The following is a 15,855-nucleotide window of genomic DNA, read 5'->3' on the forward strand; positions in this document are numbered from 1 at the left end:
CTGATGAAAAGGCATCTCTTTGGATGTATTTGATTTGTGTTTTCATTGATTTTGATAACATATAATAATTTTTGAGTCATCATTTATAGATATTATTATTAGTAACAAAAATAGTATTATTATTTTATGCATTACCACCCATCATACAAACTCAATCTCATAGATGCAAGAATGCAAATTATAATGCACATAAAATAAAAATCGGCCAATTAATCTGTAACATAATCAATCATTATCAACAGATTTATTATTTTACAATATATTTTGTTAAAATAAATATTGCTTGCGTATAGTTATAAAAAATAAAGAATAAACGTCTTTGCAAAAGAAAGGGAGAGAGAGAAAGGAAATGCTTAGTAAGGCAATATGCTTGTGACTTTATTCTTCTTCTTATTATTATTATTATTGTTAGTTGTTGTGTAGTGTATGATTTTATACTTCATAAATTCACTTTGATCAAACCACAGTCTATTCTAACTGAACAAAACTAAACGCATTTTACAGTATAGAGTTAAGGTGAAAATGCAGCGCATTTGGGTAATAAAAGTGGTAAACAGTTTCATCAGTACAGTTTCATCATTATCGATATAGGGACGAGTCACACACCCCATTAAACATCCTCCTGTGTATTATTAATGCGGTATGCAGCGTTTTCGTGAGATATGCTGTACTGCTAGGAAGGTGAACAAAACAATTCATTTCAAAAGCTACTTCATTTCAAACCACTCAAAAGAAATTTCACACCGCTGTCTTTTTCCTTTCATTTCCTCATGCCTCACCTGCTCCCATATGAATGCTGTATTTTTCTTAAAGTCTCAACTGCTCATGAGAAACTGCTGCATCCCTTTGAAATAAACTGTCGTGTTTATTGTAGCTTCAACTATCAACAATTGCATACTTATGCATTTGTGCGGAGATGCACTTGAAAAAAAATGTTTTGTAAATTCTGTATACGTAAGGATGTAGCAGTGTGTAGCTAGAATACATTTTCATATTTAATGCATTTTTACTAACAAATTAAATGCATTTGAATAAAAAAGAATTTATAGGTAAATATTTATAATCAAAAAAGTAATTGTTTTGTGCAAAACTATATAATGATGTCAGCATAATTTGAGTTTGAATCAATGAGCATCTTATATATGCTTCAAAGGCAACAAGGAAAGCAATATTTTTGCACAAAGATAATGTTGCAAATGTTCTTATTTGACTATTGATGTACAAACAGTATTTATTTAATGCTTTTTAGTTTAAAATATTCTCAAAATGTATTTGCATTTTTCAAAAATGCTTAAAGCCTTTTGGATTATCTCTAGGAATTTTTCTGAATAGTTGGGATTTTATTGTATACAATAAACTTTTTAAAGTACATTAGGTATGCTCGTACAAATTATGTTTGATTTCAATTATTGATTTCACATTGATTTCAATCTTTTACATGACCTTATTCAATATTAAAAATACCAAGGTTATATTTTCACAGAATCTTCTTTACATTATGCAGGATGAATTTATGTAGAAAACATTAGATCACGTAAAAATGACTTTAGCTGGGTTTTCAAAGGCAGGGTCACACATTTTGAGTGTAAATTTGAGTTGAATAATGTTATTGTGTAAGTGAACTGAGCGAGGTCCTTGGCAACATTAATTTGGGAAAAAAGAAACCACAGGAGGAAGGGATTGTGTTGCAGGACAGACACCTGAAAGTTATGATTATCCTGAGTGGCTCGGCTCAGCTCTGATACCTGCTGGGACACAAGCACACGGCTTCTAAATAAATTGCAAGTGGCCTTGGGCAAAGAGAAGAGCCGCCTTTTGATCTCCTTTACGAGTGAACGAAGAGAATTTGCAGCCTGTCAATCAAACTCATAAGTCTTCACAATGAGAACGACCTTTATCTATTCTTTTTTTTTTTTTTTTTGAAAATCACATATTTTATTATGACAACCCCCCCCTCTCTCTCTCTCTTTCTGGTCGAGAGTAACACAATCAATAATTGATACAGCATGATACAGCCTCTTTCCTTTGGAACCCTTGTCACTAACTGTTGTCAGAACACATTTGCTTTGATGCCAAATTTGAAGAAGCAAAAATGGCATCGTATGTGATTATATATTTAGGGCTGTGGAAAGGTTGGGGTAGCTCTGCTGCACTTTTTCCCTGTGCGTTCAGGGGCTCCATTGAAGTTGTGTGTGTTGTTGCCAGCCCCTGCCTTAAACATACAGATGCATCGTAAGGTGATGCCATCTTCTAAAAGAGGAGATGAAAAGAAAGAAGAGTTTTTTTGTCATGTGTCAGTAAATACAGAAAGTGTTTTTTTTTAAGCGGGCAGATCAAGAAATTTTCTCTTTTAAGTTGGTGCTGTGGGATGGTGTGGGATGCTTCACGTCAGATGATCGGACTGTTCAGCATCACCTGAAAAAAAAACTTAATATGTGGGGGAGATAAAACCAGTAACTGATAATGCATACTCATGTTTGGGTAAGATGTGAGAGCATATATCTTGGATATAAGTTTTGAAACTTGAACAAAAACACCTGAACTTCAGAAAAAAGCAAATAGCGTGTCTATTTGCATGCATGAGAAAGAACATGTAATCCATTTAAAGAAGTAAAAGATGGGTTCGATATGTGAAATTCAACATATAATTTTTCTTTTTTGTTGATGCATTTTTAACTCTTTCAAACGTTTTAAAATGTTGAATATTATATTATATGTAAGTTATTATAAATTGATAAAAGCAGTGTACCTGAAGCTCAATTAGTAGAGCATTGCATTAGGAGCACAAAGGTCATGGGTTAGCTAACACATCAGTATGCTCTACCAATTGAACTACAGGAACACAGATTTGTACTGTAAGTCACTTTGGTTAAAAGCATATGCCAAATGCATAAATGTAAATAAATTGAGCTATTATTGGGGGGTCTCTGGTTGGCTGAGCATCTATGTGCTTGTAAAACTGCAATCCCTCATCGCTCTTCAAGAAAAGTTTTCTGAAAATCCGAAGAGAGCATGGTTACGCTGACTATAATAAACAAAATAATAACTGCATGCATTATTTGAACCAACCCCAATCCCTCCACGCTTGGACGTATATTCCACTGCTATTTCCTCGTTTAATTGTGCTCCAAAGAAAAAGATGCAGCACATAAGACGCATCTCCTTGGCAAGCGTTCAGAGCGGCCACCAAGCGCAGACACCGTCTGGCAAAGCCGATAGCGCTGACAGGGACACAAACGGACCGCCTGCAGCTTCTCACAACAACAGGAGGATGATCTTCCAGCTAAAGGGGTCCTCGTCTTCCTCTTCCTCACATGGTAGGCTTTGGCTCGCCCAGCTACATCAAACTGGTTTCAACAGCAGATTCAGGCCTCCAAGCAAGCAATAGCCATCATTTCACCAACGCGGTTAATGCGATGTAGTCCGGCTATGAGTAACCCACTTCTAGCCAAAATAAACTTGGTTACATGCAGTTTTTGGCAAGAGTGACTAGAGAGATGTGTGATACTTCATTATGTAAGCAAAGACAACAGTGATTACAAGGTGTTTGGTTTTATTTTATTTATTTATTTTGGGCTATGGCTAGACGTCTATAAAACATGATCCCACGGAAAGTCTAAGAATAAAAATTATTTATTCGTGTCCATGGCATGAAAGTCAGCTTTTTTACCTGCCTTGAGCACAAATTACTTTTCATGTCTTTTAATGTATTGTTTCTCATTTTTTCCAATTTTTAAATCTTTGTTGCTTGGGGTTGGGGTTTGGGTACTTTTATGTATTGGTTTCTATGTGATTTTCTTCCGCTTTTAAAACTATTCTCGTCTGGAGTTGGGGTGAGAGTTGGGGTTTGGGTTAGGATGTTTAAAAATGTAACAGAAAGTGATTCTAACCCCAAGCGACAATGGTAAGAAAATAGGAAAAAACAGTGCAAAACAACACATAAAATGACATGAAAAAGAAAGTCGTGCCACGAAAAACTATTCATAGAAATGGGTTAGGGTTAGACTGACACGAAAAACACATTCATGCTCAAAGCACGGAAATTGTTTTTTTGTGCCATTGACATGAATAAATTAATCAAATTTTTTGTGACTATAGACGGTTTCATGGGACGCACGTGTGCTGATGCGATACACGTCTGGATCCGAACTTTAGTTTTGTTTTATGGTCTGACTAGTTGCTAAACTGATCTCTTGAACAAATGCCTCGTCAAAAATAACGAATGTTTTGGTTTCCTAGGTAATCTATGTGTTGTTTTTTTGCTTGTAATATAAATAAACTACGTTTAAAGAACTTTGTTGTTATTTATTCTTAGCAGAGTTTACCGGAAGTTACGTGCGCAAAGCCGCTTCTTTATATTGTTACTGCTTAAACCGTCTATAACCCAATTTTCCGTGAGATCAGTCTGACAGCCCAATTTTACCCAAGTTGTAGCGTCTGGGCTGTTTGGATGGCTATAAGACATCTTTTAAACACAAAATTGCTTGCAGGGGTGTTTGTACAAACACAAGGCAAATTAAAGAGATTTGGTCATTCACCAGGGCAGTGCTTTTGTCCTAAAACGGTGTACCTGAAATTACCAAATTATCCTTAAGATGACAAAAAGCAGCCATTTGTTACACTACTCTATGTAAATGCTCATCTGGGGTTCCGAAGCATGGATATTGTCCATGTCTTCAAGTCATACAAATAAATGGTCTTGTATTTATTTGTGTTAGCAGAGTAAAAGGTCATGGGTCCGAAGACAGATAGCACATACTAGACTAAATGCATACCTTGTAATGCACTGTAAGTCGCTTTGGATAAACACGTCTGCCAAATGCATAAAATGTAAATAAATGGTCTAAAAAGGGCTTTATGTGAAAAAAAAGTGTATACGTTGCTCTCTGTGTCCAAAGCAACTCCATTTCTTTCTCTCTATCTCAACCACAGAGGAAGCAAAAGATCTTAAGTGTTGGCTTTTTGTTCTCCAGGGGGAACCGAGACAGAAAGCTTGGGCTTATTTGAAGTATTCTGCTCCGTGTGGGAAGGAAATGTCTTGTAGTGCTTTCAAGATTACTATTTGCAAGCCTGTGATGTGGGAGAACCATTCCTGTAGAGCAAAGTATATGTGGTACAGTAATCGCTAACTAAGCTGAGGTAAAATAAAGTCAAAGGGAGAGACGAAAGAGGGAAAGTTACATTAAAATAAGGTAATAATGCTAATATAACACTAATGAAAAATATGAATAACGCTTATGACCGCAAGCTCAAGCCATTGACAGACAGATAAAACAAAGCTACCACTTCACCATGGTGGTTATCAAAAAACAATGTAGCTATTGTTATACAAAAGCTGTCTTTCTTCAGAGTAAAAACAGCATCAATACAATACACTTAACAGAGCGCCTCGCCTCATTTTGATAAAAGAGAGATGCAGAGAGTTCAGCTTTGAAAGGAATAAAAACACAAGGGCAGCCCTCTTTGGCCTATCGACTGTCAGCTGAGGGTTTGCATACACGCCAAGTCTACTGTCCTGGAGTTGAAACAACCATAACACAGTAGCACAAACGCATACGCACATAAAATGCACGACCCATCTCACTGCAGCTTCATCAAGGCATCAGTGTCGGTCTTCAGGCTATGGAAGCAAAAAGGCGGGAACATATTGTGGAAGGTTATGTCAACACCTTCCAGAACAATCAATATTGTCAGATTCGTTTAGGCGTGCACAACTGAAAATCGCACATGGCAGGGAAAAAAGAGACCAGATGTATTGTACTGTGTGCTGTGATGTAATCACTACAGTACCAAAGGCTCTGTGATGCTGGAATTTAAAAATAAATAATTCAACAAAAACAATCCACACCAACTGTTTGACAAAATGTCTGTCGGTTTGGCTGGACTTAATCTAAACAGCATGTGACGGTTGTGTGTCTCTGTCATTGCGTGATTGATGATGATGATCAAAAAACAAAGCTATAGAGAACAATTTCCGCCATATAGGGACTTAAAAACCTGCGATGAAAAGGTCTTTCATCTACAGTCCCAGTACGCTTACAAATAGGCTACAATTCAAATTAAAGTTAGCTATGAAGTTAGGAAACATACATATGGTCAATACCATACAGTATAAACCATGGGCATTGTTAGGCCATTTTTAGGAGTGTGTTATTGTAAATTAACCCAGATAATGTTTATATTTAACCCAACAATGGGTTAAAACAACCCTACATTCTGAGTTGAAACAGCACAGCCCAACAAGTAAGGTTTGTCCCTTGTTGACCTAACATTGGGTTAAAAATAACCCAGAATTTTTTAGAGTGTACAATTTATAGAAAAAGGCAAGAATGAAGCCATACATCAAACCCAATGATACTGAGATGAAAGCTTAAGTTATGAGATTGCACAAATTTATACACTGTCATTGGTGGCGATACCCTTTAAAAAGGTAGGGGAGAGCGGGGCACAACCTAACACTTTTTGGTTTTGGCTCAATCACTAAAAAATATTTGAGTTTGATTAAATATATTTTTACACAAGTAACACACACATCTCTGCTACAAATGACCATTTGAAATTTGTTTCTATACCATTCTTGGACAATTACACCAAACATGATAGAAGTGCAAACGTTACAACTTACCCCGGTGGGGTGGGGTTAGTTGTAACAGGCAGGGGGTAAGTTGTAACACTTGGTAAAAATTAAGTTTGCAGGCAAATATTTCAATACTATTTTGTCTATATACTTGAAGTGGATATTGTTTATATATCTATCTAGAATAGACCAGTATCTACACTATTCATCCCTCACCCAACCATAGTTCAAATATAAATGGATACAAATGTCTAAATATGTGATGTATAGGCTATTAAAAAAAAAAACGGCAAGAATTGCGGTAATGTTAGCTGTTTACATATAGTTAGTGCTATGGGGTAAGTTACAATTAACCCTGCTGGGTCAAAATATTTTTAAGCCCACCAAAAAAGTTGCTAAGAGCTGCAGAGATATTTCAAAATGATGCTATGTTTTAGTCAACAAGACACTGATTAATATGACATAACATTGGTTTTGGTATCTTACACACTTAGAAACCGAAAAAAAAAAACATTTGATGAAAAAATTTACTTACAGGCCACCAAAACACTCGTTCATCAATAACTCTCTGGAAAAACATTATACATTTCCAATAATTTGCGGGAGATCGTCTTTTGGCAGCGTGAATAAAATACAGAAAAAACAAAACGCTCAACACTGTGCAACAATGTAAATGATCCGTGTTACAACTAACCCTGCGTTAGTTTTTGCCCCACGCACCCCTATTTATTTGTACTATTTATGTACAGATATGTATACATTTGGTACCAATATGTACCTTTGAGATACTAATATGAAGTATTTAGGTACAAAAGTGTACTTTTTGAAAGGGTACTGCCGCAATGACAGCAAAACGGAATATGAATTAGCCAACTCGTAAATTAGTTACAAATTCCCATGAGATGTTTTAAGTAGGAGGGAAATTTGATTCCTCAGTCAAGGATTATTTTAGAGATCACCCAGAAGATTTGAATTAAATGCAACTTACGTATAGGCTATTGTAAAAATTGTTTACGTACTATTTTTACTGTGTGTCATACGAAGAAAAGGCCTGTGACAATGCCACACATCCCCATTGTTGGCGATTGTAAAATGTGCACATCATCAGGTCATGGCCAAACGATGCCTGGTGGGCTTGTAAGGCTCATGAGTTGAGGGAATTTGTAAGGGTAAACTCTAGAATTCAGCAACAATGGGAGAGTGGCTTTAGTTGTCTTTAGAGAAGTGAATAATGGGAAAGGCCTATAGTGTTTTTAAAGGTAAACTCTAGTCTCTGTGACGTGATGCTGGCATCAGTGCGTATACATATGTAGAACAGTATAAAAGGTCCAACGGGATCTCTATGGCAGTACGGCAGAACGGCGTGGACTTCCGGAACTGGAATCATGGGAAAGGTAGGGCTTGAGCGTGTAAACTGTTTGCCACTTACATGTCTAAACATAAAAGTGCTACAAGGTTCAAAACAACGCCATAGAAGAACCATATCTTGCAGTCCCTAAAGAACCATAATTTAAAGGTTTATGTAGTCTAACCTACAAATTGACATTGTGCTTATCCAAATTTTACCCAAAAGCATTTTTTGAGTACACTGTCCGAGATTCAGCTATAGAGTATATGCATTTCTAACTCCTCCTAAACTAAATCAGATATAGGCCTAAATAAATGGACTATTCACTGTTCAAATCTAATCTTATTCTTATTCTTACAGATCATCTTCTACGAAGGCTTGAACTTTCAGGGTCGCTCCTACGAGTGCTCTGAAGACTGCTTTGACACCTACAGACACTTTAACTGCTGCAACTCCATCCGGGTCACGGGAGGTCACTGGGTGGCCTACGAAAAGCCTAACTATATGGGGTATCAGTACGTCCTGGGCCGTGGGGAGTATCCTCACTTTCACCACTGGATGGGCTTCAACAATTGTATCAGATCTTGTCAGATGTTCCCCCCAGTAAGTCAATCAAACTGATGGGTTTTATTCCACACAGTCTTAAAAAAAGCAATGTCAATCAATGGGCGCTTTGAAGTATATTCATATATGCAGGAAAAAACAGGTTCACCGGTCCACCAGGAGATCTGGTTTTTTGAAATGGAGCAAGACACACTCCAATGCTCATCATAATTCCATTCATCTCTGTTTTTTGGCACTGGAAGAATCATTACACTGTCACAAGAGTTGGATCGACAAAATGACTAAACGTCTACTTGAAATCTTTGAAAGTTGCACATTTATAGCAAAAAGTCATGTTCAAAGGCTTTAGTCTCAACAGCAACATCAAGAATTCAGAGTTTTCCGTTTTTTCTCACGCCCCGTGTATCAATCTCTAATATGTTTTGATTGATGCCCGCTGACTAACTTGGCGTTTTTTTCTCACAAAACAGTACAGAGGAGCTTACCGCATGAGAATCTACAACAGGCCTGAAATTTCCGGACACATGATGGAGTTCACAGATGACTGCCCCAACGTCTACGACCGCTTTGGCTACCACAGCATCTACTCTTGTAACATTACGGAGGGCTTCTGGATCTTTTATGAGCATCCTAACTACAGAGGCCGTCAGTATTTCCTGCGGCCCGGCCAGTACAGGGCCTGTGGTGACTGGGGTTGTGTGAATCCCATGATCGGCTCCTTTAGACGAATGAGGAGTAGTTGAATGTAAACTGAGTCTTTTTTAAATACCATTAAAGCCTTCCAAACTCATTTAAAACTGTGTTCATTTCCCTTTTTGCACTTTCAATTGTATGGTTCAAAGTAAGAAATCCACTGATCTAGTTTGTGCATTAAGTTGTACATTACCAAATCCAAATTTCAGTTTTATTTTAATTACATTCATGCTCATTTGAGAGGGAAAATCTAACTTATAAATTTACACTGCGGACATATCATTTATTTTTTATGCCAGTTTACGGCTTACACACGTAAAACCCTGAGTTTGCAACTTTTTTGTCACAGACTAAAAAGTGCAGTGATGCTGTCTGGTGTCTTTGATGAGAAAGGGAAGAAAAAGCTTGACACAACACAAAGGACAGCACACGCTGCCAGATCTACAGTTATGTGAACTCTATAGAAACGCAATGTGCTGACAGGACAGAGTTTTGTGAGTCGCACACAAAGCCCTGATCCATGACGGGTCTATAAAGAGATCCTGACCTCAGAAATGGTTCGGTCCACTCCGAGCATAGACACAATGGGCAAGGTAAGTGACCAAAATACATTATAGTGTGTATGTAGTTGTAAGATTTAACTTCATGAGGAATAAAGCATTTAGGATTTGTGACTCTATACACATAAATACACATCTTTGAAATAATAACCACTGGGAAATACAGAAGAAAGTTTGTAGTAGCAAAACCATGGTGAAGCGAGAGATTTAAGCTGTAAGATTTAATCTTGTTAAAAATAAATAATAATTAGTTAAAAAGCTCAGATGCAAAACCCTCTAAGTGCGTCTGACATGTTTTTTTGTTTTTTTCAACTCTTAAAGGTATAGTTCACCCAAAAATGAAAATTATACCATTATTTATTTTTTCAGATGAACACAAAATTTTTTTTGATAAATAATGGTTAGCACATAGCTGATTGTAACTATTGACTTCCATAGTAGGAAAACAAAAATTATGGAAGTATTGTTAAAATGATAAAGAAGACATTTTGATAAATGAAGGTAAGCACACAGTTGAGATACCCATTGAATTTCATTGTATTTGTTTTTTCTACTATAGAAGTCAATGAGCTGTGTGCTTACCATCATTTATAAAAAAAAATCATTTTTGGGTGAACTATCCCTTTAATGGATTCAAACCACTATTTCTGAATTGCCTTAGGCCGCAGGGATTAAGCAGATTTGAAGCAAACATATTTGATGAATGTATAATGCGTTCGGTAATATCATCATCTCATTTTTAAAAGATGTGGCGATTACCAGCTTTTGCATCTTAATAGCCTACATCAGGGATGTCCAATCCTGCTCCTGGAGGACCGATGTCTCTGCAGAGTTTTATTCCAACCCTTATAAAACACACCTGATCCAGCTAATCAAGGTCTAACTACACTAGGTGACTAGATACTTTGAGTCAGGTGTGGTGAGGGAAGTTTTAGCTAAACTCTGCAGGACACCGGCCCTCCAGGACCGACTTTGGACACCCTTGGCCTACATAAATAATCAGTGTTTAAAGGCGCTCTATGCATTTTCGGCGTCTTTGTCAAACAGCGACCCCTAGAGTCGCTGGAGAATACTTGCAATTTTGCAAACCAGGTAATGTTTCACAATTTCATACAAATATTAGGCTACTGCATAGTCTACTAAACTACTGATGATGGTAATAGGATAATAAGAAATTTATTCCAAGTATAGAGTAGGCATATAATAATATAGTAGCCTACCGTGTTTACTGGCTTATAACGTATTTACATGATTGCAGCTAAATCACAAGTAAACAGTCTGTAGTCTATGTCTACTGTATCATTTCATTTGTGTTCTTTTATTGTAATGTAAACATAACAAAATGCCATGACAAAGTTAATTGTGTATGTTGCATTATTTCATAACATTGGTCGTTATAATGTCACTATATATGGTTATTGCTATTTATCATTATAGTTTGCAAATTGTGCATGTTTACACTATTTACAACCTCTAGGCTTATTTATGTCTTGATAATTATGTGAGATATTTACAACTGTTGTCATGATAATCGCATGACATACTACAAGCAAGTGCAACAACATAGACCGCAAACAAGTTTACAAATAAGAGATTTACTTACTAGTCCATCAACAAGATCACCAGATCAGCATCCCTGTTGCATCCAGTGCTGTCTTTAAGCTCACACCAACGAGTAAAAGCCTGACCGCGTGGGACTCTTGTCCGGTTCCTAACGCGGTCCAATTCTCTTTTCCTTTTCCTACTCTCTTCCGATTCTTAAAGGAATAGACTACTCATTTTCAATATTAAAATATGTTATTACCTTAACTAAGAACTGTTGAATCATCCCTCTATCATCTGTGTGTGTGCACGTAAGCGCTGGAGCGCGCTGCGACGCTACGATAGCATTTAGCTTAGCCCCATTCATTCAATGCTGCCATTTAGAGATAAAGTTAGAAGTGACCAAACACATCAACGTTTTTCCTATTTAAGACGAGTAGTTATACGAGCAAGTTTGGTGGTACAAAATAAAACGTAGCGCTTTTCTAAGCGGATTTAAAAGAGGAACTTTATTTTATGGCGTAATAGCACTTTTGGGAGTACTTCGACTCGCCTGAAAAGTCCGCTCCCCTTCTCACTCTCATAATGGGAGAGGGAGGGTGTTACTGCGCCAAGTCGACGTACTCCCAAAAGTGCTATTACGCCATAAAATATAGTTCCTCTTTTAAATCCGCTAGTACCGCAAGTACCACCAAACTTGCTCGTATAACTACTCGTCTTAAATAGGAAAAACGTTGATGTGTTTGGTCACTTCTAACTTTATCTCTAAATGGTACCATTGAATGAATGGGGCTAAGCTAAATGCTATCGTAGCGTCACAGCGCGCTCCAGCGCTTACGTGCACACACACAGATGATAGAGGGATGATTCAACAGTTCTTAGTTAAGGTAATAACATATTTTAATATTGAAAATGAGTAGACTATTCCTTTAACTTTCAAATCGTTTAGCATCATGTCTCAAATTCGCGTGCAGTTGTTATTATAGGCTTTCTCGACTTCATGCGGCGCTGCAAGTACCGTCAAAGTGCCGTCATGGATCATTCTTGCAGTACTTTGACGTCATCCGGCGGTCGGTTCTTGCAGTGCCGCACGAAGTCGAACAAGCCTAACGTGTGTGACGTCGTTGCCGTAAAGCAAGTCGTGATTCTCGTAAGATTTGTCAGGGTCGCTCCTCTCAAGCTTGCATTGCTGGTTTTGCTAGCGCCGTCCTCTCAGAGCTTCAACAGGAGGATGATTCACCCTACTATGACTTTGTTTACCACCAAAATAACTTTGAAGCTGTTATATTAAGGTAAAATAACTACATAGTGTGTCTTTAAAACTGCCTCATTACCTTACCACTATTCACAACGCTTATAATAAAGCTTATAATAATGATTTATAATTGGGGCTGTTGGGTTGGATTCAGAAGGAAATATTTTTCAACAAACATGCAAGTACATAAAGTAAACTGCAGTTCAATGTTCCAAACAGAGATGGCGCTAGAGAGGCAAAAGTTACTGATTGCAGTTTTAAAAAAATATTCTGAATAACACCATGCTTCAAAAAGATCTTTGGGTTTACATTAATAATGCTTTCTATGTTTTTGAATTAATTTAGCACTGTACGCTGCGATAAAATCTGAACAGTGTGTTTGCACAAACATGTCCACAAATGTCTTACAAACATTATTCGAGAAATATTATCTACAGTGTACATATTAAAGGAGCATTTCACCTGTAGAAACATAAATCTTTATTGAAAGCGCATCATATTTGTAGTTGAAACGTAACATACATTTAGAACTTGACCGAGAAAAGGGGTGTTTGTAGTCTCACCCCCTCAACAAAGATATTGGATAATGCTTTCAATGATGATTTGTACATAATTAAAAGAAGGAAGTGCAACACTGAAATCTGTATTTCTCCTGTCTCAGCGGCAACTGAGGAAATGAAATATGACCATTCAAAAACATGACTGGGGTTCTAACTATACAAAGCTTAAGGCGAATGGGTGAAGCGTCCCTTTAAGGTCAACAAACTACAAATTGTAATCTTTTGATTATAACCATCCACACAGATTACCTTCTTTGAAGACAAGAACTTCCAGGGCCGTCACTATGAGTGCACTGGAGACTGTGGAGACATGCAGTCTCACTTTTCTCGATGCAACTCCATCCGTGTAGACAGTGGCTCCTGGGTGGCCTACGAGAAGCCCAACTATGCTGGATACCAGTACATGCTATTCAAGGGTGATTATCCTGATTTCCAACACTGGGCTGGATTCAACGATTGCATCCGTTCCTGCCGCATGGTTCCTCCTGTGAGTATAGAAAGGTGTTAACTATGAAATACTAAAGCTTTATCAATGATATCAGCATCATCAAAAAAATTACTTTAAATAATGAACGGGTTACTTAAATGCTTCACATTTCCATTGACATTTATATGCAGTTGGCATGCACTTTTTTCCAAAGTTGACTCACAGTGCATTACGAGCTAAAGATATCATCAGTATGTGCTGCTGGGAATCAAACCCATGACCTTTACATTACAAATGCAATCCTCTACCTACTGAGCAACAGGAACACACAAAGAAACTTAGCATGACAGGACCACAATGTTCAAAATTTTTACTTACTGTTGACTCTGAATAGTCAACTGGAACAGTTTTTAACAATATGCAAATATTTACATTACATCTGATTGTGTCTTCCCCAGTACAATGGAAACTACAGGATGAAGATCTTCGAGCGCTCAGATTTCGGTGGTCGGGCAATGGAGTTGAGTGAAGACTGCCCAGACCTGCGCCAGAGATTTCACAATGGAGACATCTCCTCTGCTAATGTCATTGAGGGTTACTGGATCCTCCACGAGCACCCTAACTACACTGGTCGCCAGTTCTTCCTGCGCCCCGGAGAATACAGGAGACATGTTGAGTGGGGTAGTCCAACCCCTACCATCGGCTCTCTGCGACGTGTGACTGAGCGCAACTGAAGATCCTAAATAATGCAACCATCTCCTAATGTGTCAACAGCACCGCCTGTCCATGCAATGACTATGTGTGACCTACAATCACTTCAAGGTGATGAGGTCTGTGAATGTATTTGTGATGTTGGCTATAATGCCAGTTTAGTTTTGCTTAAGTAGGGATATTGGCACCTTTAGAATTGTTGATGTGTATTTTGACAGCTCCCATCCCACCAACAACATAAAATAAAGGAAAATTTGATTCAAATCAAAACAAATGTGTGCTTTCATAAAAAATGTTTAAAGACTCTTAAAACTAACCTACTGTATAGAGTTTACTGTAGTATAGGTCAAGTTGGATTATATATTATTAGTTTTGCATGATGTCATCTTGTGCCAAAGAGTCAAAAGAAATGCTGAACTACACTAATAAAACGTAGCCAATAACTAGTCTGAATCGCACAGCTGATATTATGCACAGCTATTTAAAGAGTAACTAAACCCCAAACCAACTTTTTTTAGTTAATGATCTGTAAGAATGACGCTTTATTAGTGCTGTTCATTGATTTTAGTAAGTTTTTTGACATTTGGATATAAAGTGTTTCAATACTACAATATATGGTGTAAAAACGTCTGAGTGCTGCCCTCTTGAGGTTGAACGGTGGCTACTGCAGTTGAATTTTCCTATTGGATGTTGGGTCCAAGAAATGACTCGTGACGTAAGCAGGTTCAAGCTCACCACGCCCTTGTTACGATCTCACCACACACTTGATACGAGCTTAGTTCGTCCCCTCTATCTCCGTTGGGATCTGCCCACTTTTCTTGCATTTTTCAAATATTGCAGTGGGTGGAGTCAGCCTCTGACCAGAGGTTTAGTTACGCTTTAATGTACTACAGCTTTTGATCAGTAAGTCCTTATCGATCTGAAATCACTGTTAGTTTGAGTCGTTTATAACATGCATTTGAAAAAGCAACACTCGTCAAACATAATCATTATACATATTCTTTATCATCATGAAAATACCTGAATAGGTTTGAAAAACAGCTTTATAAATATATCCTAAGCCATTTCCTGGAACTGCGTGAGCTGTGTAATGGTTCTTCTTTAGCCGCCCATGTTAAGTTATTGAACGAGAGCGCCCTCTGGCTTTCGGATGTAGCGGCATTTCACTGTAATTCAATATTACGCATAGCAAGCATCATCTGTCGATATATCGGTGTACCCCTAAAATTATTAAGGTAATGGGCGTTCTTAAAGAACAAATGAATTTGTATATCTATGGGCGGAAGAGCAGAAGTCTTTAAAAGACCATATGGTGAGTAGCGGGCGCTTTGGACCCATAAGAGAGACGGTCAGAGACCCATTAGCAGCAGATCCAAATGTAGTGCAGACTCAAAGACAGAAAAGTCAAAGTGGCCTGGTCTTAACCCTGAGCACTCTCTGAACACAAAACAAAACCATATCTCAGCTCATGCATTTTTTATAAGGCATGGATAGCCTACTGAGCTCTTTCAGAGATAAATATCAATTATTGAAATTGTTAAATAGAATGCCATAATTGGCAAAGATACAAATGAACAAATAACTTTGACCATTAATTATTTATTTTTTTAAAAAAAAA

At 37.5% G+C, this 15,855-nt stretch overlaps 2 protein-coding genes across 2 annotated transcripts; both read left to right on the forward strand.

Moving 5' to 3' along the window:
- Positions 1-7,962: 7,962 nt before the first annotated feature.
- Positions 7,963-9,232, forward strand: crygmxl2 (crystallin, gamma MX, like 2). The gene is made up of 3 exons (XM_065262618.2): positions 7,963-7,971; positions 8,286-8,528; positions 8,960-9,232. Exons 1-3 carry the CDS (start codon positions 7,963-7,965, stop codon positions 9,230-9,232), a joined length of 525 nt encoding a protein of 174 aa, XP_065118690.2.
- Positions 9,233-9,689: 457 nt separating this feature from the next.
- crygmx (crystallin, gamma MX) lies at positions 9,690-14,447 on the forward strand. Its single transcript, XM_065262617.2, has 3 exons — positions 9,690-9,775; positions 13,344-13,586; positions 13,985-14,447. The coding sequence occupies exons 1-3, from the start codon at positions 9,737-9,739 to the stop codon at positions 14,258-14,260; spliced, it is 558 nt and encodes a 185-aa protein (XP_065118689.1). The 5' UTR covers positions 9,690-9,736; the 3' UTR covers positions 14,261-14,447.
- The last annotated feature ends 1,408 nt before the right edge of the window (positions 14,448-15,855 follow it).

This window comes from Paramisgurnus dabryanus, chromosome 1 (genome assembly GCF_030506205.2).
Source record: "Paramisgurnus dabryanus chromosome 1, PD_genome_1.1, whole genome shotgun sequence".
In the NCBI taxonomy this organism is placed as follows: domain Eukaryota; kingdom Metazoa; phylum Chordata; class Actinopteri; order Cypriniformes; family Cobitidae; genus Paramisgurnus; species Paramisgurnus dabryanus.

Excerpts from the sequence above, each read along its gene's own strand:
- crygmxl2 (XM_065262618.2), top strand. Across the intron at positions 8,529-8,959 it reads CTTGTCAGATGTTCCCCCCA|TACAGAGGAGCTTACCGCAT; the intron begins GTAAGTCAATCA and ends CTCACAAAACAG.
- crygmx (XM_065262617.2), top strand. The coding sequence starts at position 9,737 with ATGGTTCGGTCCACTCCGAGCATAGACACAATGGGCAAG. Across the intron at positions 9,776-13,343 it reads GCATAGACACAATGGGCAAG|ATTACCTTCTTTGAAGACAA; the intron begins GTAAGTGACCAA and ends CCATCCACACAG. Across the intron at positions 13,587-13,984 it reads CCTGCCGCATGGTTCCTCCT|TACAATGGAAACTACAGGAT; the intron begins GTGAGTATAGAA and ends TGTCTTCCCCAG.